This window comes from Geotrypetes seraphini, chromosome 4, assembly GCF_902459505.1.
Source record: "Geotrypetes seraphini chromosome 4, aGeoSer1.1, whole genome shotgun sequence".
NCBI classification, from domain to species: domain Eukaryota; kingdom Metazoa; phylum Chordata; class Amphibia; order Gymnophiona; family Dermophiidae; genus Geotrypetes; species Geotrypetes seraphini.
This window is the reverse complement of record NC_047087.1, coordinates 280,829,557-280,856,385: the sequence shown is the minus strand read 5'-3', so window position 1 is coordinate 280,856,385 and position 26,829 is coordinate 280,829,557. Positions and strand designations below refer to the sequence as shown.

At 42.1% G+C, this 26,829-nt stretch overlaps 1 protein-coding gene across 1 annotated transcript in view; it reads right to left on the bottom strand.

The window, feature by feature from the left end:
• Positions 1 to 13,760: 13,760 nt before the first annotated feature.
• Positions 13,761 to 26,829, bottom strand: part of HPSE2 (heparanase 2 (inactive)) — a 541,826-nt gene continuing 528,757 nt past the window's right edge. Inside the window, exon 12 of the mRNA XM_033941874.1 lies at positions 13,761 to 14,861. Coding sequence (XP_033797765.1) covers positions 14,696 to 14,861 — 166 coding nt within the window. The 3' untranslated portion in view covers positions 13,761 to 14,695. The remainder of the gene's footprint in view (positions 14,862 to 26,829) is intronic.

Here is a 26,829-nt window from a genome sequence, read left to right as displayed (position 1 = left end):
TTGTAACAGCGCTGCTTGTGTGGCATTACCGTAGGCTATGTAGTGATGGAAAGAAAAAAACAGACCTTTGCACATTTTTGCACTAGGTACGGTATATGGTATAGGTACCGTATATAGGTATAGGTATTCCTGCACAGCTAAGTCCTTGTGAAGTTACGGTACCTTGTTCTTTCTGTATTTGACATCTAGCAAGGTCTCTGTTTGGAAGGAATGATTTAAGTTATAGTAAAAGCAGATAGCGTTGCTGGTTTTAAAAAGGTTTGGACAAATTCCTGGAGGAAAAGTCCATAGTCTGTTATTAAGACATGGGGGAAGCGTCTGCTTGCCCTGGATCGGTAGCATGGAATGTTGTTATTCTTTGGGTTTTGACCAGGTATTTAGTAACCTGGATTGGCTACCATGAGAATGGGCTACAGGGCATGATGGACCATTGGACTGACCCAGTTAGGCTATTCTTATGTTCTCATCTGTAGGGGCCTTTGTTTTCACTTCTTACTTTAATGTATTTTTTTCTGGAAACTTATCAGTGTTTTTTATAATGGGAACAAAAATGGAAGAGAATTACCGTAATGTGTGTGGAATGGGGGGGGTTGTTTAACTACCATAATTTCTTCAGCTTAATACCGGTAATTCAATCCACCTCAACCAGACATAGGAGAACTCACGCACCATTCACACACCCTCCAACCAAACACGTGAAAAGAAAAAAACTGTTCATTCTTATAAACAACCTTATAACTTTTAATCTAGAGTTAGTGAGTATGAATTCAGGAACAAGAACAGAAACATGTTAATTCTTATAAACTATAACATTAACTGGTAGATCAAACGAAGTATGGAGGACAAAATAATCTAAATACAGTTACCGTAATTACGGTAAAGTTGTAAATAAACAAAGTTTACAGGTTTATTCAGTCATCATCATCACAGTCATCTGAATCCTTGAATCCATCAAAATCCGAATTGTCATCATCGTCATTAAATAAACTGAGCACAGCCTGCAGACGATCCTCGTTTATTTCCGAAGTGATATCGTCATCATCATCATCATCATCGCTGATATCCGTGTTGTTGCCTCCTTCCGCTGCACTGGTAGTAGCCGTAGTTTCATTGGTTTCATAAACAATGCCCGCTTTTCTAAATCCGTTTCGAATGGTATCTGGTGTTATTTTGTCCCATGCTGAAGCCACCCACTTGCAGACTTCTGTGAAAGTTGCCCGCTTCTGCCGCCCCGCGGGTGTGTACTCGTGCGTGCCGCTCTGCATCCACTCCTCCCACTCCTTTCTAATAAAAGTCTTGAATGGATGATTCACTGCGATGTCAAGTGGTTGCAGCTTACACGTCAGGCCTCCAGGTATCACAGCGATGTGGGCACGAGTAGAATTAATGTAGGCCTGAACATTTTTTTCTTTGTGGGCAGCCATGGCATCAAAAATTAACAAGGATTTTTTTGCAAAGAATCCACCCGGTCTTGCCCTAAAGCATTTATCTACCCACAATCTCATTACGTTGCAGTCCATCCATCCCTTCTTGTTGCAGTGCACAACCACACTGGTGGGCAGATGTTCACGGGGCATAGTGACCCTTTTGAAAATGAGCATGGGCTTTAACTTAACCCCGCTAGCTGAGCAACCAAGAACGACTGTAAAACACGTTCTTTCATGCCCAGTTGTGGTGATGGCAACAGATTTAGTACCTGTGGGGGCTATGGTTCTTGTTGCTGGAATGTCAAATGCCATTGGAATTTCATCCATGTTGATGACGTCCTTTGCAGTGATGCCAAGTTCAGATATTTCTTTGGCGACAAAGTCACGGAAATCAATCAATTTTTGCTGCCAGTCATCTGGAAGTCGCTGGCCAACAGTTGTTCTCATTCTAACTGATAGTCCGTTCCTTTTCATAAAGTTTGAGATCCATGTGAAGCCAGCTTTGAAGTCGGGTATTCCTCTTCCATTGGCAAGTAGTTTTGCCTTCATCTGAATCGCAACAGTAGAGATTGATTGATTTTGCTCCCTTCTCGCCAGAATCCACTGCTTCAAGTCATCCTCCAGCTGAGGCCATTTTGGTTTGGCCCCACGACGTGCCCGTTTGCGCGGATTGCATTTCTCCAGTTCCTTCTTATCTTTTCTCCATTCACGCACCGATGTTTCTCCAACATCGAACTCTCTCGCTGCGGCCCGGTTGCCTATTTCCTCAGCTTTCGCAACGACTTTAAGCTTAAAGTCCGCTGTATATGACTTTCGTCTTATTCCTGCCATTATGGCGGTACATTTAAATTTAATTGATAAACTCTACTACCGGGTAGATAAATGCAGAATACCAATCTGAAGAGATCAAATTAAAATGTGGGCTCTACATGCAGCATTAATCTTTTATAGGCTTACCCAAAGGCTGAGATGCTGTTGTATAGTCAAAACAGTATTCACTGGGCAAATTACAAGGCCAGATAGAGGGGGGCCACAGCCACGTGGTGAAAAGCACACCACCAGAAAAACAGCCTTGGTGAAAACTAAGCGGCAAGCATGCTCAGACCATTGCGCATGCTTACAGAGCTGGGAGCAGGGCAGGGCGGGCGAAAGGAGAGTCGGGACAGCGCACGGAGAGGCGGGGCAGTGCACGGAAAGTCAGGGCAGGTGAACGAGAGTCGGGACAGCGCACGGAGAGGCGGGGCAGTGCACCGAAAGTCAGGGTGAGTCGGGGCAACCAGAGGAGAGTCGGGGCAGTGCACCGAAAGTCAGGGTGAGTCGGGGCAACCAGAGGAGAGTCGGGGCAGTGCACCGAAAGTCAGGGTGAGTCGGGGCAACCAGAGGAGAGTCGGGGCAGTGCACCGAAAGTCAGGGTGAGTCGGGGCAACCAGAGGAGAGTCGGGGCAGTGCACCGAAAGTCAGGGTGAGTCGGGGCAACCAGAGGAGAGTCGGGGCAGTGCACCGAAAGTCAGGGTGAGTCGGGGCAACCAGAGGAGAGTCGGGGCAGTGCACCGAAAGTCAGGGTGAGTCGGGGCAACCAGAGGAGAGTCGGGGCAGTGCACCGAAAGTCAGGGTGAGTCGGGGCAACCAGAGGAGAGTCGGGGAGGGCGAAAGGAGAGTCGGGGTGGCCAGAGGAGAGTCGGGGAGAGCGAAAGGAGAGTCGGGGTGGCCAGAGGAGAGTCGGGCAGCATGCGCGTTATATGCCTGAGCGCGGTATAGAAAAGTTTTTTTACATATCATCGTGATTTCTGCGCGCTATACCCCTGTGCGCGTTTTACAATGGTGCGCGTTATATCCGCGAAAATACGGTACATTATTACTAGCTGAGTTGCATGCTCTGAATGTTTTGGATTATACAAGTGACCATTGCTTCTCATCAAACTCAGAGCCCAATTCATTGGCCTAAGTCTTTTTTAGGCCTTAAGGACAAGGAGAATGAAGAGACAGCAACTAGAGAATGACATGGTGACAAAATTCATCACCATTCCCGTCCCCGCGGATAACCGCGGGAAATAATCCCATGTCATTTTCTAGTGTCTATTTCAACCTCAATCCTTCTACACCAGCATTCTTCAAAGCAAAGCTTGAGGGTCAGTGGTTGTGGCCATTCATACTCTGATTCTTATGTGAGCCAAAGATAATGAAGCCATTGTGACATCACTGATGTGATTGGCTCTTAGGCACTGGTGGAATGAGGCATTATGACATCACAATATCTGCTCTGGATACCAGAGACTGTCATTCTGTAGTGTCTGTTTCAACCTCAGTCCTTCTACACCAGCATTCTTCAAAGCAAAGCTTGCAGGTCAGTGGTTGTGGCCATTCATACTCTGATTCTTCCCTCTCTCCTTAAAGAATGACATGAAGATGGTTTCCCGCAGTTATCCGCGGGGATGGGAACGGTGATGAATTTTGTCACCTTGTCATTCTCTAACAGCAACAAATTATAAAATCTAGATACCACATGACCTTAAGAGTGATAGTTCCTAGAGATATCAATGATTTCCAGGACAACAGGGATCACAGAAGACAAAACATCACTGTACTGCACACAATGTAATGGAACCATTTTAAAATATGCAGTCTACCAAAATCAAACTCTTCCCCAAGAGCTGCAAAAGATTTGACAGTGCTTTACATTTGTTCCAAATTATTGATATACCTTTCTATACCACTTTGCCCAATATAGGGGTCTAATTTTTTTTTAGCCCTATTACACCATACAAGAATAGTCTTATTTCACTGAAGTCCTACATCATCTATCCACTTCCTGCATATCAAGATATGTGTTGTAAATAATCTTGTTAAATCCTATTGGGCTTATAATCAAAACTTTAAAACGTCTAAAAACCCGCCTAAGTCAGCACTTTGGTGTCCTAATAGACAGGACGTCCAAGTGTTGATAACCAAATTGACTTTCTAGACATGTAGCAGGATTTCTTATGCCTCTGAATGCCGCTGTGGACCCAGAGCTGAAAGGGGCGTGTCTGGAGGAGTGGTCAGGGCAGTATATGGGCGGGATGTGAGCCCACTTAGACTTAGATGTCCTGCAGAGATAATCGAATGTTTTACTAGACATCCTGCGTGAAACTTAGACGTTATGAGTTAGAAAATGTGAAACAGGTATAATTGCCAAAAATGTATCCAAAGTGACCAGATAACCACTGCAGAGACAAAGTAAAGATACCCAAACACTCCCCAGGGTTTCACTGACCCCCTCAAATACCCACAAAGATCAGAATAAAAAAGTACATACCTGTCTCCAGAACATCAGCATCTGGTATAGAAAAGCCTAGTAGAGCTGCACACAGTTGAAAAGAAAACCCCCTTTGAAAAAATGTTTTGTATTTTGTATAACAGCATGTCAGTTTTACTCCTTGTTTAACAAATAACAGTGTAATTTTCAGATTTTCTTTTTTTTCTAGAAAATATAATTTAATGCAAGGCATTTATAATACCAAGGAATCACAGAATTGCTCTAATGATTATATATTTGTAGAAATAATGCTATGTTCACATCTTTTCACATCAAAATCATGGAATCTGTAAGCCTCACCTCATTAGAATTACTAATGGTAGAAATAAACAGTGACTCTTCCCAACACCCTAACTGCTGCATACTATTCTACATCCCTCCTGGAAAGTAGCTAGAAGCTGAACCACACAGTTCTCAGACATCATCTCAAGAACCACAGTATAATATGACTCCAATTTCATCATAGGAGACCTTAACCTCCACCTAGACTCAACCTCAAACTTTCTCACCCTAAAAATTTCTCGACCTATTAAATGAGCTAGACCTCAAATCCTTGTTTCAACAACTCACGCATGAAATGGGCCATAAGTTAGATCTACTCACCTACTCCATTTCAGCAAAAAGCACAAGCTACTTAGAATTTAATTCCCCATCAAAGTACCTTCATCAAACCACCTACTCCTAAAATTTACCATATTTTGGAAAGAGATATCAATAACCAAATCAACCCCCAAGAAGTCTCTTATTATTGAAACAAAGAAGCCCCTGAATCATACTGGAATGAAACAGATAAATCAATATCCCTCCCCATCCCTGATCTCAACAAACTAGCCTCACACAAATGCAGCAAAATAATCGATATATCATCAGAGAAGTGGTTCAACGCAGCACTTATGTCCCTAAAATGAGCATGCTGACAAGCTGAGCGCTACTGGCATAAACACTGCTCCCCAGAAAAAGAAGCCTAAGTGGTGCCAGAAAATCCTAGAATATAAATCACTACTGACACAGAAAAAAAGAGTACTACTCTAAACAGATCAGCATGGAAGTAATCTTAAAACAACAAACTGTTCTCAATATTAGAAAACCTAACCAACATGAACAAGATCACAAATGGCGACAACCTCTCTATTCTAACAGCCTCAGAACCAGCTATTTTAAAACAAAGATTCAGTCCACTCAAGACCAGCTACCACCCACCAATCCAGCTAGACTCATCGCAACAAAAACCACCTATTCAAATACCAGCAGACAGATCTTGGAATGATTTTGAAGAGATTAAATTCAAAGATACAAAAAGGCTTCTCCTAAAATACTGTAAAGCCTACTGCACCCTCAACATCTGTCCACCTTATCTGATCAAAGCAACCACCCCAGCTACCATAGGAAAAATAGCCCAATGACTCAACTGTCACTTAAAAACCGGCCTTTTCCCCAAATCAGGAAGAGGAATTATCTTAACGCCCATTCCCAATAACTCAAAATTCAGCCCTACTGATGTGACCAAGTACTGGCCTCTAGCTTTCATCCCCCTGTTTAGCAAAATGATGGAAGGATATGTCATAGAACAACTTGAATGCTAATCACAATGCTTCAATATCTTCCACCCTTCAAAATCGGGATTCAGGTAAAATCATAGCACCGAAATGGTGGTTGCAGCACTAGTAACAAACTACTTAAAAAAGAACTACTAAGGAAGGGTCACAGTGCAATCATAATCCAATTTGACCTAAGCAGCACATTAGACCTAGTAGACTTTGATTAAATGTCTGATGTCTTCAGTGATTTTGGATTTAGTGACCCAATCCTCTCCTGGTTCCAAAGCTTCCTAACCACTCAATACTATGCTATACGTAAGGATGGTGAACTTTCTTACAACTGGCACCATCCCAGCAGGGTCCCCCAAGGATCCTCACATTCACCATCAGTGTTCAACCTTCTAATGCAATCCTTGGGAGCCAACCTAGATCTCACATGAATGAAACATTTCACCTATGCAGACAACATAACGATCATGCAATCTGTAATGACTGCTTTAGCCAGCACCCTCACCTAGGGGATGACCAGGTTACTCCTGCCAGAAGGGAGACTTTTTGGCCAGTCCTGGATTTCTGCCAACCTCATCCTGCTGCATTTTGGGAACTGCAGCACTGATTTCAATGGATAGAATCATGGACTACAAATACTACACTGCTTTGGGATGTAACTTTAAAACCAGGACTGGCCAAAAAGTCTCCCTTCTAGAATGGGTAACCTGGTCATCCTACTCTCACCACTGTCAAAAAATGTGTCCAAATCAGAGAAAAATAGAGCTCAACCCACCACCTCAAACTAAATAAAAACAAAACCAAATTTCTTTGGCTAGGATCCTCAACTGACCCAAGCTACACCTCAAGGGTTACAGTTGATGACACAGATTTTTCACTAAAACTGCATTGTAGTTTAACCTGCCTGCCTTTTGTTTGTCGTGTATTGAGAGTGGGGGGTAAATGGACAATACTCGGACTGGAAGAGCGTCACCAGTGGGGTGCCGCAGGGCTCGGTGCTTGGACCCGTGCTCTTCAACATCTTTATAAACAATCTGGACATTGGTACGACAAGTGAGGTGATTAAATTTGTGGACGATACGAAGTTATTCAGAGTAGTGAGGACACAGGGGGATTGCGAAGATCTGCAACGTGACATAATCAGGCTTGAGGAATGGGCATCGACATGGCAGATGTGGTTCAACATGCATAAATGTAAAGTGATGCATGTAGGTAACAAAAATCTCATGCACGAATACAGGATGTCCAGGATGGTACTTGGAGAGACCTTCTAGGAAAGAGACTTGGGAGTTCTGATCGACAAATCGATGAAGCTATCCATGCAATGTGAAAAGGGCAAGCAGAATGCTAGGAATGATAAAGAAGGGGATCACAAACAGATCAGAGAAGGTTATCATGTTGCTGTACTGGGCCATGGTGCGCCCTCACCTGGAGTACTGCATCCAGCACTGGTTGCCGTACATGAAGAATGACACGGTACTACTCGAAAGGGTCCAGAAAAGAGCAACTAAGATGGTTAAGGGGCTGGAGGAGTTGTTGTACAGCAAAAGATTAGAGAAACTGGGCCTCTTCTCCCTCAAACAGAGGAGATTGAGAGGGGACATAATCGAAACATTCAAGGTACTGAAGGGAATAGACTTAGTAGATAAGGACAGGTTGTTCACCCTCTTCAAGGTAGGGAGAACGAGAGGGCGCCCTCTAAAATTGAAAGGGGATAGATTCTGTACAAACATAAGGAAGTTCTTCTTCACCTAGAGAGTGGTAGAAAACAGGAACGCTCTTCCGGAGTCTGTCATAGGGGAAAACACCCTCCAGGGATTCAAGACAAAGTTAGACAAGTTCCTGCTGAACCAGAAAGTATGCAGGTAGGGCTAGTCTCAGTTAGGGAGCTGGTCTTTGACCAGAGGGCTGCTGTGTGAGCGGACTGCTGGGCACGATGGACCACTGGTCTGACCCAGCAGCGGTAATTCTTATGTTCTTATGTCAAAGTTTAATTTACACTATGTTTTATTGATACCCCAATTTTATACTTGTAAATCGCTTTGAAATATGATATAGCAATTGAATCAAATTTTTAAATAAACTTGAGTAGAAATTAATAACCACCTATCCATAAATAGCTGCATTCAATCAATAATAAAACAATCTTTCCTTATGATGAGAAAGCTAAGAACCATCAGATTATACTTCAAAACAGAGGCTTTTCAAATCTTAGTGCAAACCCTAATCCTATCTTGATTAGACTACTGTAATATAACGCTAGTTACTCTAAAATTTTATCACATCTACAACTAGTTCAAGATGCAGCAGTAAGACTCATATATGCACTATGGAAATCGGAACACCTATAGCCCTACTATTTGAAACTATGTACCATTGGCTGTCCATAACCACAAGGACCAAGTTTAAATTAGGCACCACTACTTTAAGATCCTGACAAGGAATACCCCCAACTACCTAAAAGAGTTATCTATCCTACACTAGGACGCTTCCAATAGATATTCTACCAGAAATATTTTCCACTTAAAATTCTCAACATGCAACAATATTGTCTACCAGGCAAATTACCTTATCCATCTAATATCAATTAACAAAATGCTGGAACCAACTACCACTTACACTAAGATCTTGTGACCACTATCTCAGGTTCAGAAAACTTAAAAAAGCATTTCTATACCAAGATAAGGAGCCAACCCTGAAGTAACTGACATGGCAATTGTAAAAGCCTGTTTCTAAACTTTCTAATGTAATTCCTGGGACATAACGTTGAATCAACGATGACCTACTTGAACTTGTAATTATATATTTGTAACTATGACCTAACTGTATTAGTAACTATACTGATCTACCTGTACTACTCGTAGCAACACTATTGAATGTCCATGTCAAACTGTCCATTGTAACTTCCTGGGTAACTGACCCAACCTCTTCGAATGTAATCCAACATTGAACTAAATAGGTAAAGGCAGAATAGAAAACCTGATTACCATAACATTAGGGAAATCACAGATTTACTAATAAATAGGAAGCCGGAAGATGCCTGTGCCTGGAAAAGTCTTATAAGAAAACAGAGGATGTAGGTAGAAGGCAGAAGATCAAACTGTGTATACACTTCTCCCTTGGTATTCACGGGGGATAGGGGCAGAGCCGGACTGCGAAAGGAGAAAAACTGCAAATAACTTCTCATCCGGCTCTGACCCACCCCGCCTCCCTCCCGCCTTACCCCCAGCATCCCGGCTTTACCTGGTGGTCTAGCAGGCTTTTTTGAGTAGGAGTGATCTTCCTACGCTCCTGCCCTGTGCAGATCGCCAATAGGAAATGACTGCCATGAGTTCCTATAGTCTCTCGAGACTACGACAGGAGCTCACGGCAGCCATTTCCTATTGGCGATCTGCACGGGGCAGGAGCGTAGGAAGATCGCTCCTGCCCTGAAAACCCTCTAGACCACCAGGTAAGGCTGGGATGCCGGGAGGAAGGCTGGAGAGAGGCGTGAACGTGCTAAACTATGGGGGGGGCCTTCCCCCTCCCCCCCAAAAAATCACGAATATGTGAAATCTCAAGTGTCGAAACCACGAATGGGGAGGGGGAAGTGTAAAGAGTAGCAAGGAACCAGAAGAAAAAATAGAGCAATTTTATTTCAGCCTTCTTATTCATCATTCTCATCTTGTGCAAGTGAAGAGAGAAGATTTAGGGCTTCTTTTACTCAGGTACACTAGCGTTTTTAGCGCATGCAAAAAAATCACCGTGCACTAACTGCGCGGTACGCTTCTAGAATAACGCCAGCTCAATGCTGGCGTTAAGGTCTAGCACATGCGGCAATTTAGCGCGCGCTATTCCGCGCGTTAAGGCCCTAACACTCCTTAGTAAAAGGAGCCTTTAGATTCCTATTTTGCTTGACAGTCTGAAATATGTTTCTCACACAATAAATGGATTGAAAAAAAAATTCAGAATAGAAGCCATAAAGGGAATTCTGTGACTCCTTTTCCGTTAAAGAATCCTGCATTATGAATCAAACTTAAACAGTACTGTAAGCAGAGCTTCTAGACCCTTGCTGTTTCTAACTTCTAATGGGAGAAGCATTTGGAAAGATAAGCCACCATCCTTTCCCGTCTAGAATTTATGTAACAGTAGTACACCAGGTCACACTGTACAACAGTAATGTTTTCTTATTATCTCAATCTTGGCAATGAAAAAATTATTGCAAATAGTAGAAATGACGTGAGCAATTCATTACTGGTTACACATATTATCACAAGATCATTGCTTACTTTTGAAAGCAAAATAGTGTTAGGGGCAAGCATCAAATATACATGGAGGGCCATTTTCAATTGGATGTCTTAGTTCGACTTTGGACAGTTCCTGCAAAATGTCCAAAGTTGGAGGTGGAAATACGGCCATTTTTGAATGGGATGTCCAAATAATTTTTTTCCCGATAATCCCCTACTTCAACGTCTTGGCCGCCAGGATGTCTAACTTTATTCACTATTTTTGAACAAAAAAGTCCAAGTTAGAAACATCCAACTAGGCACCATTTAGATGTAGGAGGGGTCAGCACCTTAGAGGGCACTGCTGTGAACTACACATAATGGATGCCAGATATGCATCTCACCTCTCTAAGGCACATTAGCTCACCCAAACAAACAACAAAAACAAGGTAAAACAACCCCACGCCAGACAAGCCAAAGCAAGAAAACAAGTGGGGAATGACACTGTACACATCACCCTTTGAAACAACAAGGTTTATTGAATATAATCATAAATAAAAACTAATACATGTATAGATTCATAAACACCAAGTCCTTTTTTGACCCAACACGGTTTCTGTTTTGGCCCCCAGTGGCAAGCCTGCCTCAGGGATGAAGGAGTCAATCCGGTAGATGGTGCCATGACCCTTAAAACATCTAAACGAAAGGCTCCAAACTGGTAGTGAGATACATGCTTTTGTCCCATTCCCCACTTGTTTTCTTGCTTTCATTAGCCCACCCACCAGGCTACTTAAGACACCTGTGTGATGCTCTACTAACCTTTCCCATACCAAATGCTGCTGTTCTACAGACAGTTATGTACTGTTTTATTCATTTTTTCCTTTTTTTTTTTTTTGGGGTGGGGGTGAGTGAAGGGCCACTAAGAGAATGTGGGGAGGGGGTCATTACTTAATCCCTCCAGTTGTCATCTGGTCAGTTTGGGTACCATTTTGGCACTTAGACGTTCTGAGCTAGACCTGTATTAGAAGTATCTAAGTTCTAGGACATCCTGCAAAAGGTTTGATAAATGTCCACGTCTAACCTGTTCATGTGGGGGGGGGGGGGGAAGGCTAAAGATTGGGGTAGATTGTGTGTGGAGCCAGTTGGAGATTGGGGGAGGGGTTGTGTATAGAGTCATCTGTAGATTGGGGAGAACTGTATATGGGTGTGGGGGAGGCAGATATGTGGGAAGGAGGAAGGGTTCAGATCATTACTGGGAAAGGTAGTTAAAGCACTGCAGGCACTGAGAGATGTGGCCTGATTCTCCTGAGCTGATGATCTACCACTGAGTGTGAGGTGGCTTGAAGGCAGTATCAGTTCTTTACCATGGGAGCTAGCAATTTGTAGTACAGAGAAGCTGCTGGTTGGTGACTCCCAAGGTAAATCAAGGTGTATTAAAAGCTCACTTTTTCTTGCATCTTGATCATTTCTCCCCCTTGTCTTCAGGAAGCCGTCAACATTAAATAAGTAAAATGTGATCACTCAAGCTCAAGTAACCTCACTCAGACCCTCTTTTATCAAGCCACGGTAGTGAATGCTGCTCGGCAAATGCACCAAAGCCCATTCAATCTCTATGGTCTATTTGGCTTGATAAAAGAGGCCCTCAGTTATTAAAGGAATCATTGGCAACATTGTTAGGCAAAATATAATGATGAGCAAATTCTAAACTATTTATTTATGAATATTTAAACATTTCAATTTTCATAATTTGTAATATTCATTCTGCATGCTGTTATGTATATTAAAAGTGATCTATAAATAACATTAAACAATGGTAATTAACAAGACACCTTTTTCAATTTTGTATTATTTACTTACAATTTGTTAGGAATAAATAATAACACACATTGTAGATGCAAATGTTCTGGGCTTCAATTATCAGGGTTACAATTGATGTGATCTATTCATTAATTACAATCCAACTGGCTGTTAGTCCTCTGAAACTAAGGAATTTATTAAAGTGTATGTATATATTTAATTGTAGAAGCTTTTTAGACAAGACATTTAATTTTGATAAAAGAAGCTTTTTTCAGTGAGTTAAATGACATGAAATGTAGTACTTTAAGACCAAAATGTTACACTTTTTGACTTTCTAGAACTGTGGCACTCAGCTTTTGACCTGCAGAGAGCCATTTTAGCAGCAGTTCAAGTCTTAATAAGTCTTATTAATGTTTTCTTCTTTTAGCCTTAAAATGCAAATCATATATTGTTTCAAACAGTGCTTTCAAACAATTCTCTAGACTGAGGGAGCTACGCTAAGGACTCCATAAAGTTACATGTAGTTTTAAAGACTGTTTTAATATTTTCTTTCAAAACTAAGGATCTGTTTTACAAAGCCGCGCGGTAACAGCCCCGACGCCCATAGAGATTTAAAGGGCGTCGGGGCTGTTGCCATGTGGCAGCCGCTAGTGCGGCTTTGTAAAACAGGCTCTAAGGGCTCCTTTTAAGAAGCTGCATTAGCGGCTTTATCGCACTCAACTTTTTAGTACACGCTAATCTCCGCGCTAGCTCAAGAGGAGGCAGTAGCGGCTAGCGCGGCCAGCAAATTAGCACGCGCTATTACATGCGTTAAATTGCTAACACAGCTTCGTAAAAGGAGCCCTAAATGTACTTACAAATAGTTCTCTTCCTTCATTTTTCAGAATGATCTAAACTAAACTAAACTAAACCTTAAGTTTGTATACCGGATCATATCTCCACACTCGTAGAGCTCGGCACGGTTTACAGGGAATGGTACGGAGAAGGAACTCCAAAGAGGGATACAGGACAGTATAGAGAAAGTTTAGAGGGGCTTAGTATGATAAAGGGGAGTAAATATTACATTTTTGAGAATAGCCAAGTTTTTAGATGTTTTCAGAAAATTTGGGGGGCGCCCAGATTCCAAAGTGGGGTAGAAAGGTTATTCCAGAGTTCTAAAATTCTGAAGGAGAAGGATGACCCTAGTTTTCCTGGATGGGATATGCCTTTTAATGAGGGGAAGGATAGTTTGAATTTTTGGGTGGATCTGATGCTGTTAGGATTCGAGGAATTCCAATATAGTGGGAAGAGGAAAGGAAGAATGCCGTGAAGGATCTTGAAAGTTAGGCAGGTGCATTTAAAGTTGGACCCTAGAGACTACTGGAAGCCAGTGAAGTTTGGACAGGAGTGGGGAGACATGGTCGAATTTACTTTTTGCGAAGATTAATTTAGCCGCGGTATTCTGAATCCGCTGAAGTCTAGTCTGGAAAGGATGATGGATTGTACGAGGACAACAAAATGTTGTTGATGGAAGCAGGATCTCGCTTTCCTCAGCATGTGAAGGCTGAAAAAGCATTTTTTTTTTTACCAAGGAATTGAGGTGATCGTGGAAGGATAGTGTAGAGTCAATGATAGATAACTGGATCATATGAAAGCTGAAAGACAACTTTTTCAGTATAGAGAAAATCATTTCCAACCTCAAAGCAGTAAAAAAAATAATAATTAAAAAATCGGCTAAGTGCAATCTGCAAATTACCTTCATGATCTGGTTTTCAGTTGTTAAATGCTTTTTCTACTTCTCAGGTTAAAGAGAAAGGAGTTTTCCTGATATAACTTTAAGGGCCAGATGTTCTCAGCAGTTTTCCCTTAGGAAAGCAAGAAAACCCCTTTAGTATATTTGGTTCTAAGTTAGGAAAGTCTTTACTGCCTTTGCTACACAATTAACTTGCAGATACTGTATGTTACTCATTAGCTCTGTTAACTGAGACGTCAGCTAATAAAGCTTACAGATATAAATATATAAACCGTTCCAGAAAAGGAAAGGAAGTGGCTTCAAATTCAGAATTTGGATTTTAGTTCTAACCAAAATGTTAAAGCAGTGAGGTACTGATTTTCATAAAGGAAAGATTTTGTATCGTATTAATATTTCTTTCATATATTAAGCTGGCTAATCTACCCTTTTTATTCTGTAGGCATTCTCCAAATATATGGGAATATTCTGTCAGACTCGAGGATGGTTTGAAAACACTGCTTATTCTGATGCATTAAGGTTTAAGAATAATTATATTAGGTCACTACCTCCTGTCAGCAGGCTGTACGAAAGCGATCCTGAAGCTGGATATAAAGCATTAGTAAAATAGAGAGCAGTTTGTCCAAAGAATTCTACAGATCTAAAATAGGCCCAGCAGATTGGTATATCCATAAAAGGATCAGTGTTAAACAGAGCTATCGGTACCGGCAGGCTACAGCATTAACATTTTTGATCACATAAAAGCCTATAGTTAGTGGAGGAATAACCAATGTCCGGCCAGGTCGAAGAGCTCGAGGTTTAAGTTCTGGAAGAGTTCCATCATCAACCATCACAAGAGGCTGTCCATTCAACTGCACAGACCTAAGGAAGAAGTAAATAGAAATCATTTTTGTTATTCTATGCCATCATTATAACATTATTTGAAATATCATATTACACTTCCCCTTCCCCATTTGCGGTTCCTGCAATCGCGGTTTCATATAATCGCGATTTTTTTCTGGGGAGGGGGAAAATAAAAAAAACTAGTCATCATGTTAAAAAAAATCCATCTTTTTTCCTCCCTGCCGCCTTCCCGGCCTTACCTGGTGGTCTAGAGGGCTTTCGGGGCTGGAGTGATCTTCCTATGCTCCTGCCCCGTGCAGATCGCCATGAGGAAATGACTGCTGGGAGTTCCCGTAGTCTCTCGAGACTACGTAAGGAACTCCCTACAGCCATTTCCTGATGGCGATCTGCATGGGGCAGGAGCATAGGAAGATCGCTCCTGCCCCGAAAGCCCTCTAGACCACCAGGTAAGGCCGGGAAGGCGGCAGGGAGGTGGGAGTGGGTCAGAGCCAGATAATCGCGGTTTTTCGGCATTCGCGATCCGGCTCTGCCCGTATCCCCCGTGAATGACGAGGGAGAAGTGTATGTATTAGTCCAGTATAATCAGTTCTCTTGCAACCTAAGGTACACAAAGCTACTAGGTTCCAGCAATACAAAAATAATGAAGCTAAAGAAGGTTAAATATAGGCCTTGTATGGAAGATCCCTGAGTCAATTCCTGAGGGGGAACTTTCATTGCCTGGATTGGCTGATTCAAGGATGCATTCCTAACCCATTGTGGTAATTGCATTGGAGTGATATCTAAGGGCTCCTTTTACTAAGGTGCGTTAGGGCATTAACGCGCAGAATAGCGCACGCTGAATTGCTGCGCGTGCTATAGCGCGAGGTAATATCCTGCGTGCGCTTAAAACGCTAGCGCACCTTAGTAAAAGGAGCCCTAAGTGTGCACCTACGTGTATAACTCTAGCATTCTAAACATTTACCTGTGTGAGCCCTAGGGTTCTAGAATTGCCCTTTATTATTCTAATTCTATATATTGTTCTCAAAACTGTGCGCACTAATTTGGGTTCACAACTAATTTCCACAAGCAATTTACTTGACAAATGAGAATGACATGGGGACAAATTTGTCCTTGTCCCCGCAGGATCTATCTCCATCTCGAACTGCCCCCATGAGTTCTGTCCCTACCTCATCCCTGCAAGCTCTGTCCTCATCTGCACAAGCCTTGAATATTTATAATTTTAAAGTGTTTGAGGCTTGTACAGATGAGGACAGAGTTTACAGGGATAGGACAGGATAGAGATAGATCCCGGAGGGAAGAGGACCAACTAGCAGCCGGCATAGTTAACAAGTGAGATGAAGGAAGCTATTAGAACCAAAAGACAATGCTTCCGAAAGTGGAAGAATGATCCGAATGAAAATAATTGTAAACAGCACAAGGAATGCTAATGAGGAAGGCAAAAAGAGACTTTAAAAAGATTATTGCACTGGAAGAACAAACACACAGTAAACCTTTTTTGTAAAGCATATTAAGAGCAAGAATCGGTTGGACTGCTAGAGGACTGGGGAAGACAAGACAAATGTGAAGAGATTAAATGAATTCTTTGCTTTGGTTTACACGGCGGAAGAAGTGGGGGAGTTACCGGTACCAGAAAGGGTATTCAACATATTAGTAAGTCATAACATCATATGTGACAACCACTACATGACTTACTAATGTGCTACATGTTCTATTGGAGCTGAAATAGTATTGCTATCTGTTACTCACATCTGTATAAGTTAAGTTAATTGTTACAGATTTTCTCAATTTTATTCTGTTCCTGTCTGTTGACTTTGGCTGTTTGTATTGTATTATATTCACTTATCAGTGACAGATCAACAGAATTATTGTAACTTTTGCATGTTTTAAAATAAATAAAGATCATTGAACTAAAAAAAAAGGTATTCAACAATGATGAACCAAAAAACTGAAACAAATCTCTGTAAGATGTCAATCTGACAAATTGATCAGTAGCAAATCACCTGGAACACATGGTATACATTCCAGGGTGCTGATGAAATTGAAACATGAACTTGCAGAACTATTGTTAGCAGGGTTTAAAAAAGGTTTGCATAATTTCCTAAAAGAGAAATCCACAAGCCTTTATTAAGATGGCTTGGAGAAATCTACTACTTTACTATTTGGAATCTAGCTAGGTACTTGGGACCTGGTTTGGCCACTGTTGGAAACAGGATACTGTACTTTATGGACCTTCAGTCTGTCCCAGAATGGCAATTCTTATGCTCTTATGTAATAACTGGAACTTCTTTCCCACTAGAGGCTATGAATGCTGTTCATAAAGCATGCTCAGACCCAGCTATCTCAAAATGCAAAAGGCAGACCTGGAAATCAAACTCATGTTTTAATCACAAGGTAGATACAACTAGTTCTGAGTAGTCAGGCCAACTCAGAACACTTTAATTGTGACTGAATTCAATAAAATGAGTGGCTATCATCAGGTAAACTAGTTTTTGGTTGCAAATTCTAAATCTATTTATCATCAGCAAGTAGCTAAGTCTAAGCCCTAATGATCTAATTTTCTATAAGGTTTTTCAGTTTAGAAATAGTAACATACAGTAGAATGAAAAACTACAGAGTAAGAGTATTTTGGGGTTTTTTTTTAGTTCAATCAGTTTTATTAGCATTTTGTCATAGGAATACAAGCACAGACCTCATAAACATAACAAAGTCTTCACAAATTGTATACAGGCTCATTATCATATAAGTAGCTGAAAATGTATTTTGATTGAGCATAACACTAGAGGGCGCTCCTGTTACTTGTATTAAATATTTAGTACAACATCCAACCACTTTGAAAACCATAATAAATACCAAACTGTTACATTACTATTAAGAAATCTAGCTAAGAGCTGTAATAGGCAGCAAAGTGATGGGTATTGCATTTTTTCTATCTACTATAATAAAACCCTAAGTGCGCATGCACACTCTTACCTGTGTGGTTCCGTTTTCCATGATCCTGTAGGTCTCCGCCGGCAAGAGTGCGCATGCGTGCATAAGGTTATTTCCGTGTAAGGCAGATCGTCGTTGTCGCCCCCTTTCCCACGGCGCACCCAATCCCCCGTCCGACCCTCCCTTCACGCGGTCTGGCCGCTACCCTTAGTCCCTTGCCGCCCCCCCCCCCTTCTCACGGTCCTGACAAACCTCTCGCCTCTAGCAGCGGCCACAGCACTCTAAACACGCTGCTTCGCGGCCTTCTACTGCCCCGATTTGCTCTGCCGCGTCCTTGATGACATCATCAGAAACACGGCAGAGTAAATCAGGGCAGTAGAAGGCCGTGAAGCAGCGTGTTTAGAGTACTGTGGCTGCTGCTGGAGCCGGGAGGTTTGTCGGGACCGCGGGAAGGTTTGTGTGTGTGGTGGGGGGGGGGGGGCGGCAAGGGACTAAGGGACCCGCAAAACTTTGGACAAGTTAGAGTGCAAGGAGGATAGTGATTGTGAGTTACATCCTAGTGCCACAAGGGGACATCAGTACAGAGCTTAATTTGCAAGGATCCTTGAGACCAGATAGCTGTGTTAAGGACCAGCCCTCCTAGGATGTTACCAGCTCCCCACCCCAGGAAAACAGCTTCAATATAAGAAATGCAATCCTTAGTTGGGTTACTGAGCCATAGCAGATTTTATTTTTTTTTTTTTTGGGGGGTAGTGTCGATGTCTTATATTCCGTTTACTGATGCTGAGGGGCAGGAGATGGGGAGGGGAGGGTATTTTCCCTATCTGTCCTGGTGGGCTTACAATCTATGAATATATTCATGTAAACCGTTCTGAGCTCCCTTGGGAGAACAGCATAGAAAATTGAATAAAGAAATTAAAAAAACTAATGTACCTGGGGCAATGGGGGGATTAAGTGACTTACCCAGGGTCACAAGGGGCAGCATGGGATTTGAACCCACAACCTCAGGGTGCTGAGGCTATAGCTCTAATCACTCACTCTCCCATGGGGGGGGAGGGGAGGGAAGAGGAGAAATGCCATTATGAATTCAATAAATCTAATTCTGCTTTATAGCATAGGGCCACGGAGCAGGCAGGCATAGCACAATAGGGGGCCATGGGGAGAGGGAAAGGGGGCTGCTTTGGGGGGAGGGGTGTGCTAAAAAAAAAAAAAAGACAGACAGACAGCGGCCAAGGAGAGAGAGAAAGAAAGAGAGACACACATATCTATTCTAGCACCCGTTAATGTAACGGGCTTAAAGACTAGTTTTTTAATGATGAATTTGAAAAATGATTATTCTTTGAAACTTGCTTAACTTTAAAGAAATGTTGTAATGTACAGCGCTGTGTAGTACGTCTAGCAGTGGTATAGAAATAATCAGTAGTAGAAGTAATAATTTCATCCATTCTGGATAAAATAGTAAAATAGTGTAGCTGTAGCATTAGTTCTTTTTAGACTAGCACAAAACCAATTTCTGTTTAGATCCGCAATTCATCAAGTCATTAGGACTCAAGCAGGAGTCGATGGCATCTAACAATAGCATTAGTTCACTTAAATATGCAGAACTAAAAATCAATAAATAAAGCAAGTGTATCTTTATCTTTTGTTTGTCTGTTTTGTTTTTTCTTTGTTTATTGATCTTTATTTCTAGGGAAGGAAATGAATGAATAAAATTAAAGCCATGGGGGTTTACAGCTTTTGATGAACCAGAAGATATTTTTGATTAAAATGCTTCAGAAAAAAATGGAAACAAAATCAAGGATTTCATGTTATCACTGCCCTTCTGTCCACAATTTTATAAAATGGGATTTCTCTCAGAATATAATTAAATTTGTGGTATAAATTCCACAAAGCCGCCATTGTAGTGTGTGTGAGGTATGAATGGGCATGTGGGTGGGTAGATTGGGGGTGGGGGAGGGGGAATAGAAGTGGAAGAAAAAGGGGACTCACTTGTAGTGGCTCCCAAATTTTCTCTACTCTGGGGTCTTTTTCTGCCACTGAATGTAATTCTGTCCTTCTAAAGACAACCCACTTATCCTTTAGTTTTTTTGCTATTTATAATGTTTCTGCAGAAAACCGCTAAATTTTGGTAACAGGGAAGAACAACACAATATTGAAGATGACTGATTTTGGAAAAATGAAGCTCAGGAATGGCAGGAAGGAAAGTTTATCAGGGGTAAAGGAATAGAGAAGAAGAAAAAGATATCAGGGTCTTACCTTACTAATAACTTTTCTAGTAGATAGTGTGGCCCAATCCCTAATGTTAGGCACCTATTTTGGAGGCGCCTAACTAGACAGGCGCCTATCTAAACTGAACAACAAGCCCAATTAAGCTTTTTAATAAGCAATAATGCCAGCAACAAGGCGCCTCTAAAAATTTAGGCTGTCTTAAAAAAAAAATAGGTGCTATGCATGTTAGGCATGGCTACGTGTTAGGCACCTTGTTACAGAATCACTGCTCTTAAGCGTGCTTAAGCGTTCGCCTGGCCACCTAACTTTTAGTTGTGCCTAGAGCTGGCCTATTTATTGGGTGCCTCCAAAATAGATGCCCAAATAGGCACCGTTCTGCACGATTCATTAAACAGCAGCCAACTGTACTTGAATTGCACTGAATGGTGAATATATCGGCACCCAACTTTAGGGCGCTTCTTATAGAATTTGCCCCTGTGTGTCAGTCTGGACAATAGGGTATTTTCCCTATGCTTGTAAGCTGTGCAGAAAGAATTTCAATGTTTCGATTGTTCAATTAAAATGTTTAACACATTTATTATACTTTCAGAGCAGAACAGATTTGTAGTTCGGGAGAGGCCTCCCTGTACCCTTCCTTCTTATGTGTTCATAAATAGGGCTATCGCCTGCTTTGGTACAAACTGAAGGGGGCAGCAGAGCCCTCTGGAGAAGGAGAAGTTGAAAACCTGGAGTGGATTCCTTCTGAAGCAAGAGCAAAAAAGATTGACCCTGTAGGATCCACAGAGAAAAAGTCCAAGAGAAACAAAAAAACACACTGTGGAATGATGATGTTCCTGAGATAGGCTTTATTGATAAATCAATTTAATAATCCACATAAAAAACTTCTAGGACCCAGTCTGTGCTCAAGCCCCTGTGATTCAGTAAGCAAACAAAGCTACTAGGGATACGGACCCCAAGTTCCACAAAGTTTTCTGCAGGCTGGCCAAATAGGTCCCCATGGGATAAACCTGCCAGCTGCAGACCTAAGTCTGCTTCTTCTCCATAGAGGCAGAGCCTTCCTCCGCACTGGGGAGCTCTGTTGCACTGAAAGGCATAATAAACACTGAAAAATACTGAAAATAATAAAGAAATATACAGAGCAGATCAGAAAGATATCTTCTGGCTCGCATGCACAAGGAAAAACTGATGGGGTGGCAGAGCCCTTCAGAGAAAGAGAAGGACTTGAAAACCTGGAGTGGATTCCTTCTGCATGGCTCATGAGCATGGGGAGAATACCTTACTGTACTATCCAGAATGACACACCTATTGCACTAGAATAGTGGTTAGCATACTAGGCTGACAATCGGCAGAGCCCGATTCAGATCTTGCCATTGCTCCTTGTGATCTTGGGAAAGTCATGTAACCATTGCATCACATATAAAAATGTAGATTGTAAGCCCTCTGGGGACAAAGAATTACCTATAATACCTGAATGTAACCCACCTTGAGTTACTAGTAAAAAAAAGGTGGGAGCTAAATCCAAATAAATAACCAACACATAGTCATGAAAGATTTCTACTTCAGATCTGCTCTCAAGAAAACCCTTAAAAGACTGTTTATTTCAGGTAAGATTAGACTTGACACTAACAAGATTAAAGTATTTTTCTAAAACCAATCTGAATTAAGATGGTGTACTGAAAGAGGTCAGGTCTGGCTAATGCCTGGATGGGAGACCACTGGGAATTACCAGGTGTTGTAGGCTGCAGGGCCCTACGTAATCATTAGGGCTATCCTGAAACCCGACTGGCCTGGGAGTCCTCCAGGACAGGGTTGGGAACCACTGGCATACACACACACACTGAAATAGTCAAACCCTAATGTTTATTTAAGATGGTGACTCTGATATAGGGCATTAACATTTTTTTTTTCAATTTCACACTATTCTTTCATTTCTGCCTTGCTACAAGAAAAGATAACATTGGTCTAGGACAGGGGTAGGCAATTCTGGTCCTTGAGAGCCGGAGCCAGGTCAGGTTTTCAGGACATTCACAATGAATTTATGAGATGGATTTGCATGCACTGCCTCCTTGAGATGCAAATCTATCTCATGCATATTTATTGTGGATATCCTGAAAACCTGACCTGGTTCCGGCTCTCGAGGACCGGAATTGCCTACCCCTGGTCTAGGATGGTGCTTAGGAGTTACCATGGTTGCTCTTCTGACATACGAGATGTATGTATTGTTTGTCTAATAGGCCCTTTTATTAAAGCATGGTAAAGTTTGCACTTACAGCACATTTAAACCATAAATTAATGGGCGGCAAATTCAAACCCTGTATGGTCAATGCAGAGGTAAATGTTCTCTGAATCTGCCCTGCATTTACCACATAGGGCAGTTATCATGTAGCCACTATATATCACATGCAGTGCTGGATAGAATGGGAGCACCTACACTATCAACAATATGTAACACAGTGCAGGCACACCGAAAATAAATAAATAAATATGACCTGACATGGCAGTGCACCCCCTCTTCCACAGCCCTCTCCACAATCTGATCCCTCCAGTCACACTCCTACACACCATGATCCAACCCTATCCTAACCTCATACTTCCTGACACAATGCCATCATTATCTCTGAACCCCCAAACAACCCCACCTCAACCGGTAAACCATGTCCTAGTCAAATAAATCTTGCCCCCAGACCTTACCTGGGGTCTGCATTGGTCAGGCAGTGGTTCCTGGAGGCAGCAACCTTCCTCCACTGCTGCCTGGTTGGAGTCTGATGACCCCTAGCAGTAGTCTTGTGGTACTACTGCTACAGATCATCTTTCCATACGAGGCGATATACTCCTAGTGCTAGTACTGCAAAACTACTGCTAGGGGTCATTGACACCATTTTGGATTCAGACCTCAACCTGGGTGGCAGTGGAGAAGGATTGCTGCCACCAGGGACCACTGCCCCACCAATTCAGATACCCAGTTAAGTCCGGAGTGGTGGTGGTGGTGTGTAGGGTAGGGCTATGGCAGAGCAGGATTCAGGTTGATGTGTCAAGAGGAAGGGTTGTTTGGGGATCTAGAATTGTATTGAAGGTTCATAATTGTGACGGCATTGTGTCAAAGGGTATGTGGTTACAATCAGGTTTTGTCAGAGGGTGCAGAAGTGTGACTGGGGTGGTGGTTGGATCTTCAAGGGGGATTCGGAGAGCCCTTAGGATGGAGAAGGAGGATATGATGGGGGACTTTATTGGTGGTTAGAGGTGGAGTTGAGATCAGGGAGATTGGGGGGAGTGCCACTGTTCTTCCAGTGACAGTGTGCTGAACTAGACTATTGGTAATATAGCTGTACTTTGTGGTGGTAAGTTGAATTATGCTATCGGTAGTCATGACAACTAGTTTGTGGTATTAAACCATGTGTTAGCTGTCATGGCTGGCCACACCTCTGCCCACCTTTGTCATGCTCAATGCCCATGCATTCCTGCATTAGGCTGCTAATGTAGCATTTTTATCGCATGCTACTGTGCGGCAAAAGCCATGTTAGCTGCTTATCGCAGCTTACTAAAAGGGCCTCTGGCGTCTGATGGCATTGTGGATTTTGCCTGTTAGTGACACTGAGAACACAGCACTTGATTCAGAGGGCAATGCAATTGCTATGACTAGTACTGCACCAAGAGAATGGGCTACTGGGCTTGATGGACCATTGGTCTGGCCCAGTAAGGCTATTTTTATGTTCTTAGATCAGGGGTGTCCAATGTCGGTCCTCGAGGGCCGCAGTCCAGTCGGATTTTCAGGATTTCCCCAATGAATATACATGAGGTCTATTTGCATGCACTGCTTTCATTGTATGCTAATAGATCTCATGCATATTCATTGGGGAAATCCTGAAAACCCGACTGGATTGCGGCCCTCGAGGACCGACATTGGACACCCCTGTCTTAAATACTAAGGGCAAGTGGAGAAAAGGCTGAAAAAGGAGCACAGTTAGGTTTTTGTAAAATGATTTGTTTTTGTTGTAACAGTCAGTCAGTAATACAGTAGCGTCAAGTGAGATAACATCATAACATAAACATACATCAGCATTTAGTATGCTGAACTATAATTTACCACTATTATAAAATCCTCCTCTGTTTTGACATTCTGCCCTCTTATTTTTCTCAAGGATGCTCTTTTTTACTACTAGTCATACACAACAATGCACACTAAACACACAAGAGACAATATTGTCCCTTATTATTTTGAACTTTTCAGCACTAACCATAATTTTTTATTATGGTATGATTCTGTGAATGTTTCATATCTATCTGTTTATCTACAGCAGGGCTGCCCAAGTCCGGTCCTCGAGATCTACTGACAGGCCAGGTTTTCAAGATATCCACAATGAATATGCATGAGAAAGATCTGCATACCAAGAAGGCAGTGCAGGCAAATCTCTCTCATGCATATTCATTGTGGATATCCTGGAAACCTGGCCTGCCAGTAGATCTTGAGGACCGGACTTGGGCAGCCCTGATCTACAGTATAAGAGATTATATGCTCTAAGACAGTGGTTCTCAACCCTGTCCTGGAGGACCACTAGGCCAATCGGGTTTTCAGGCTAGCCCTAATGAATATGCATGAGAGAGATTTGCATATAATGGAGGTGACAGGCATGCAAATCTGCTCCATGCATATTCATTAGGGCTAGCCTGAAAACCCGATTGGCCTGGTGGTTCTCCAGGACAGGGTTGGGAGCCACTGCTCTAAGACCCCCCATTCCTTTACTAACTCCCATACCCCTGCTTTTTATCTTTATCTCTTTCTCTCAAGCGTTAGTCTTTGCACTTCTATATGGTTGAGTGCACTGTCTGCACAATGGGCTTGGATCTGGTATTTAAGGTCATCAACCCGGTCTTCTGAATTTTGTGCGTAACCTCTGCCTCAATAAAGATATCGTGTTACTATGACTGGTAAACTGTTTGGAACAAAATCCAAACATATCCAAGCTTCTTCCAGATTAAGAACATTTGTTTGGAAATGTTGGAATCTCACTTTTCTATAAAGCTTCACAGATAAGTAAAATGTTTGGATTTGGATCCAGAAGTCACTAAATCTTAAGACACTATACTAAAACAAAACACCAACATCATGCTAGAACAGTCTGGAATTTACCAATGCCATAAATTATATGCAGAGTGTCTGCCTTATGTTCTAGGACACAATGCAGTGAATGCTGTTATTTCTTAATTAATGAATATAAAAGTTAGGCAAATTATTATCTGAAAAGCAAATAATTTAATAAGGTATATAAAAAGTCAGAACAAGCCTGTTGATAACCAAGCTAGAATTTTTTGAGGGAGAGATTACCAAGCGAGGAGCGTGATAAATAAAATATATGAATCTGCAATGAGGAGAGTGTGGCACTGTGGTTGGAGCTACAGGCTCAGCACCCTGAGGTTGTGGGTTCAAACACATGTTGCGCCTTGTGACCCTGGGCAAGTCATTTAATCCTTCACTGCCCCAGGTACATTAGCTAGATTGTGAGCCCACTGGGACAGATAGAGAAAATGCTTGAAGTACCTCTATGTAAACCACTTTGAGTGTGGTTATAAAACTGCAAAAAGGAACCATGGGGAGTTCCAAGATGGCTGCTGAAGTGCTTAACTGAGTGAGTCGCCAGTGAAAGTTTTCCTTGGACTTAGCCTTTTTGGCGTTATTCTTTATAATAATACCTGGAAATGCGGAAGAGGAGAGGTAAGAATGCCACTGGAGCCTCACTGCGCTCCAGTATAGCAACCTTCGGCAATATCGAGGAATTGCTGAGGTGATTGCAAGGAGTCTCAGTTTTGTCAGTAGCACCTCTGCTAGAGACACTCCAGGGAAGCGGGGTGGAGGCGTCTCTTCAGGGTTTTGAAACAACATTGAGTCCCGACGTGAGAGCACCTCCCCGACATCCTCAAGCCACCAGCTCCCCAGGGTTGAGAAGCTACTGGAAGTCGGACTGCAATCTCCCCCGGAGGCTATGGGGAACGGTGTGGCGAGTGCTGATGCAGGCTCACAGATTTTGCAAGGGGGCCTGAGTATGGAGGAGGGTGCAGCAACATCAAGGACCTGCCCAGGAGAAAGGACGAGGAGGAGAGGTGACAGCTGGTGAGCAGAATATTACAAAAATAAACTTGCAATGTCCTATTATTGTAAAACCCCAAGAAGTTACACTGGACGCTTTGTGGGATCTGGTAGCCAATTTAATAAAGACTGTGAACCCTCAGCTTGTGCAGAGGAAGGGGAAAATGAAAAAAAAAACAGGAAAAAGAAATTACTCAAATAAAACAGGAAATTGGTGGCTCAAAGACCTCTTTGCAGAATATACAACATGAATTAAAATCTTCAAGACAAATACAAGAGACGCTAATGAAAGATAATGTTAATTTAAGAAGGAAGATAGAGACATGTGAAAATTTCTCCCGGAGTAATAATCTTAGATTGATTAACTTTCCTAGAGTTACAATGTCAATTCTTTGGGAAATGTTAAAATGATATTTGTTGGAAATATTGGAAGTACCTGAGGTTTCATTACCTCCATTTAAGCAGGTTTACTATTTGCCAAAAAAAAAATCAGAATCAGCAACAGGGAAGAAGTCAAGAGCCAATAAATGTATCAGCTTTACTTGAGTTATCCGATAAGGAAGTTGTTACTCCTGCAACGCTGGTAGTGGCTTTAGCTCTTACACTGGATAAAAATTGGTTGTTGAGACTCTTTTTCAAAAATAAAGAAAAAGAATTCTTAGATTTTAAGATACAAATGTTTCCTGATTTGGCATGAGACACACAAAGGTGTAGAAGAGAATTTCTTCTATTAAAACCTATAGTTAT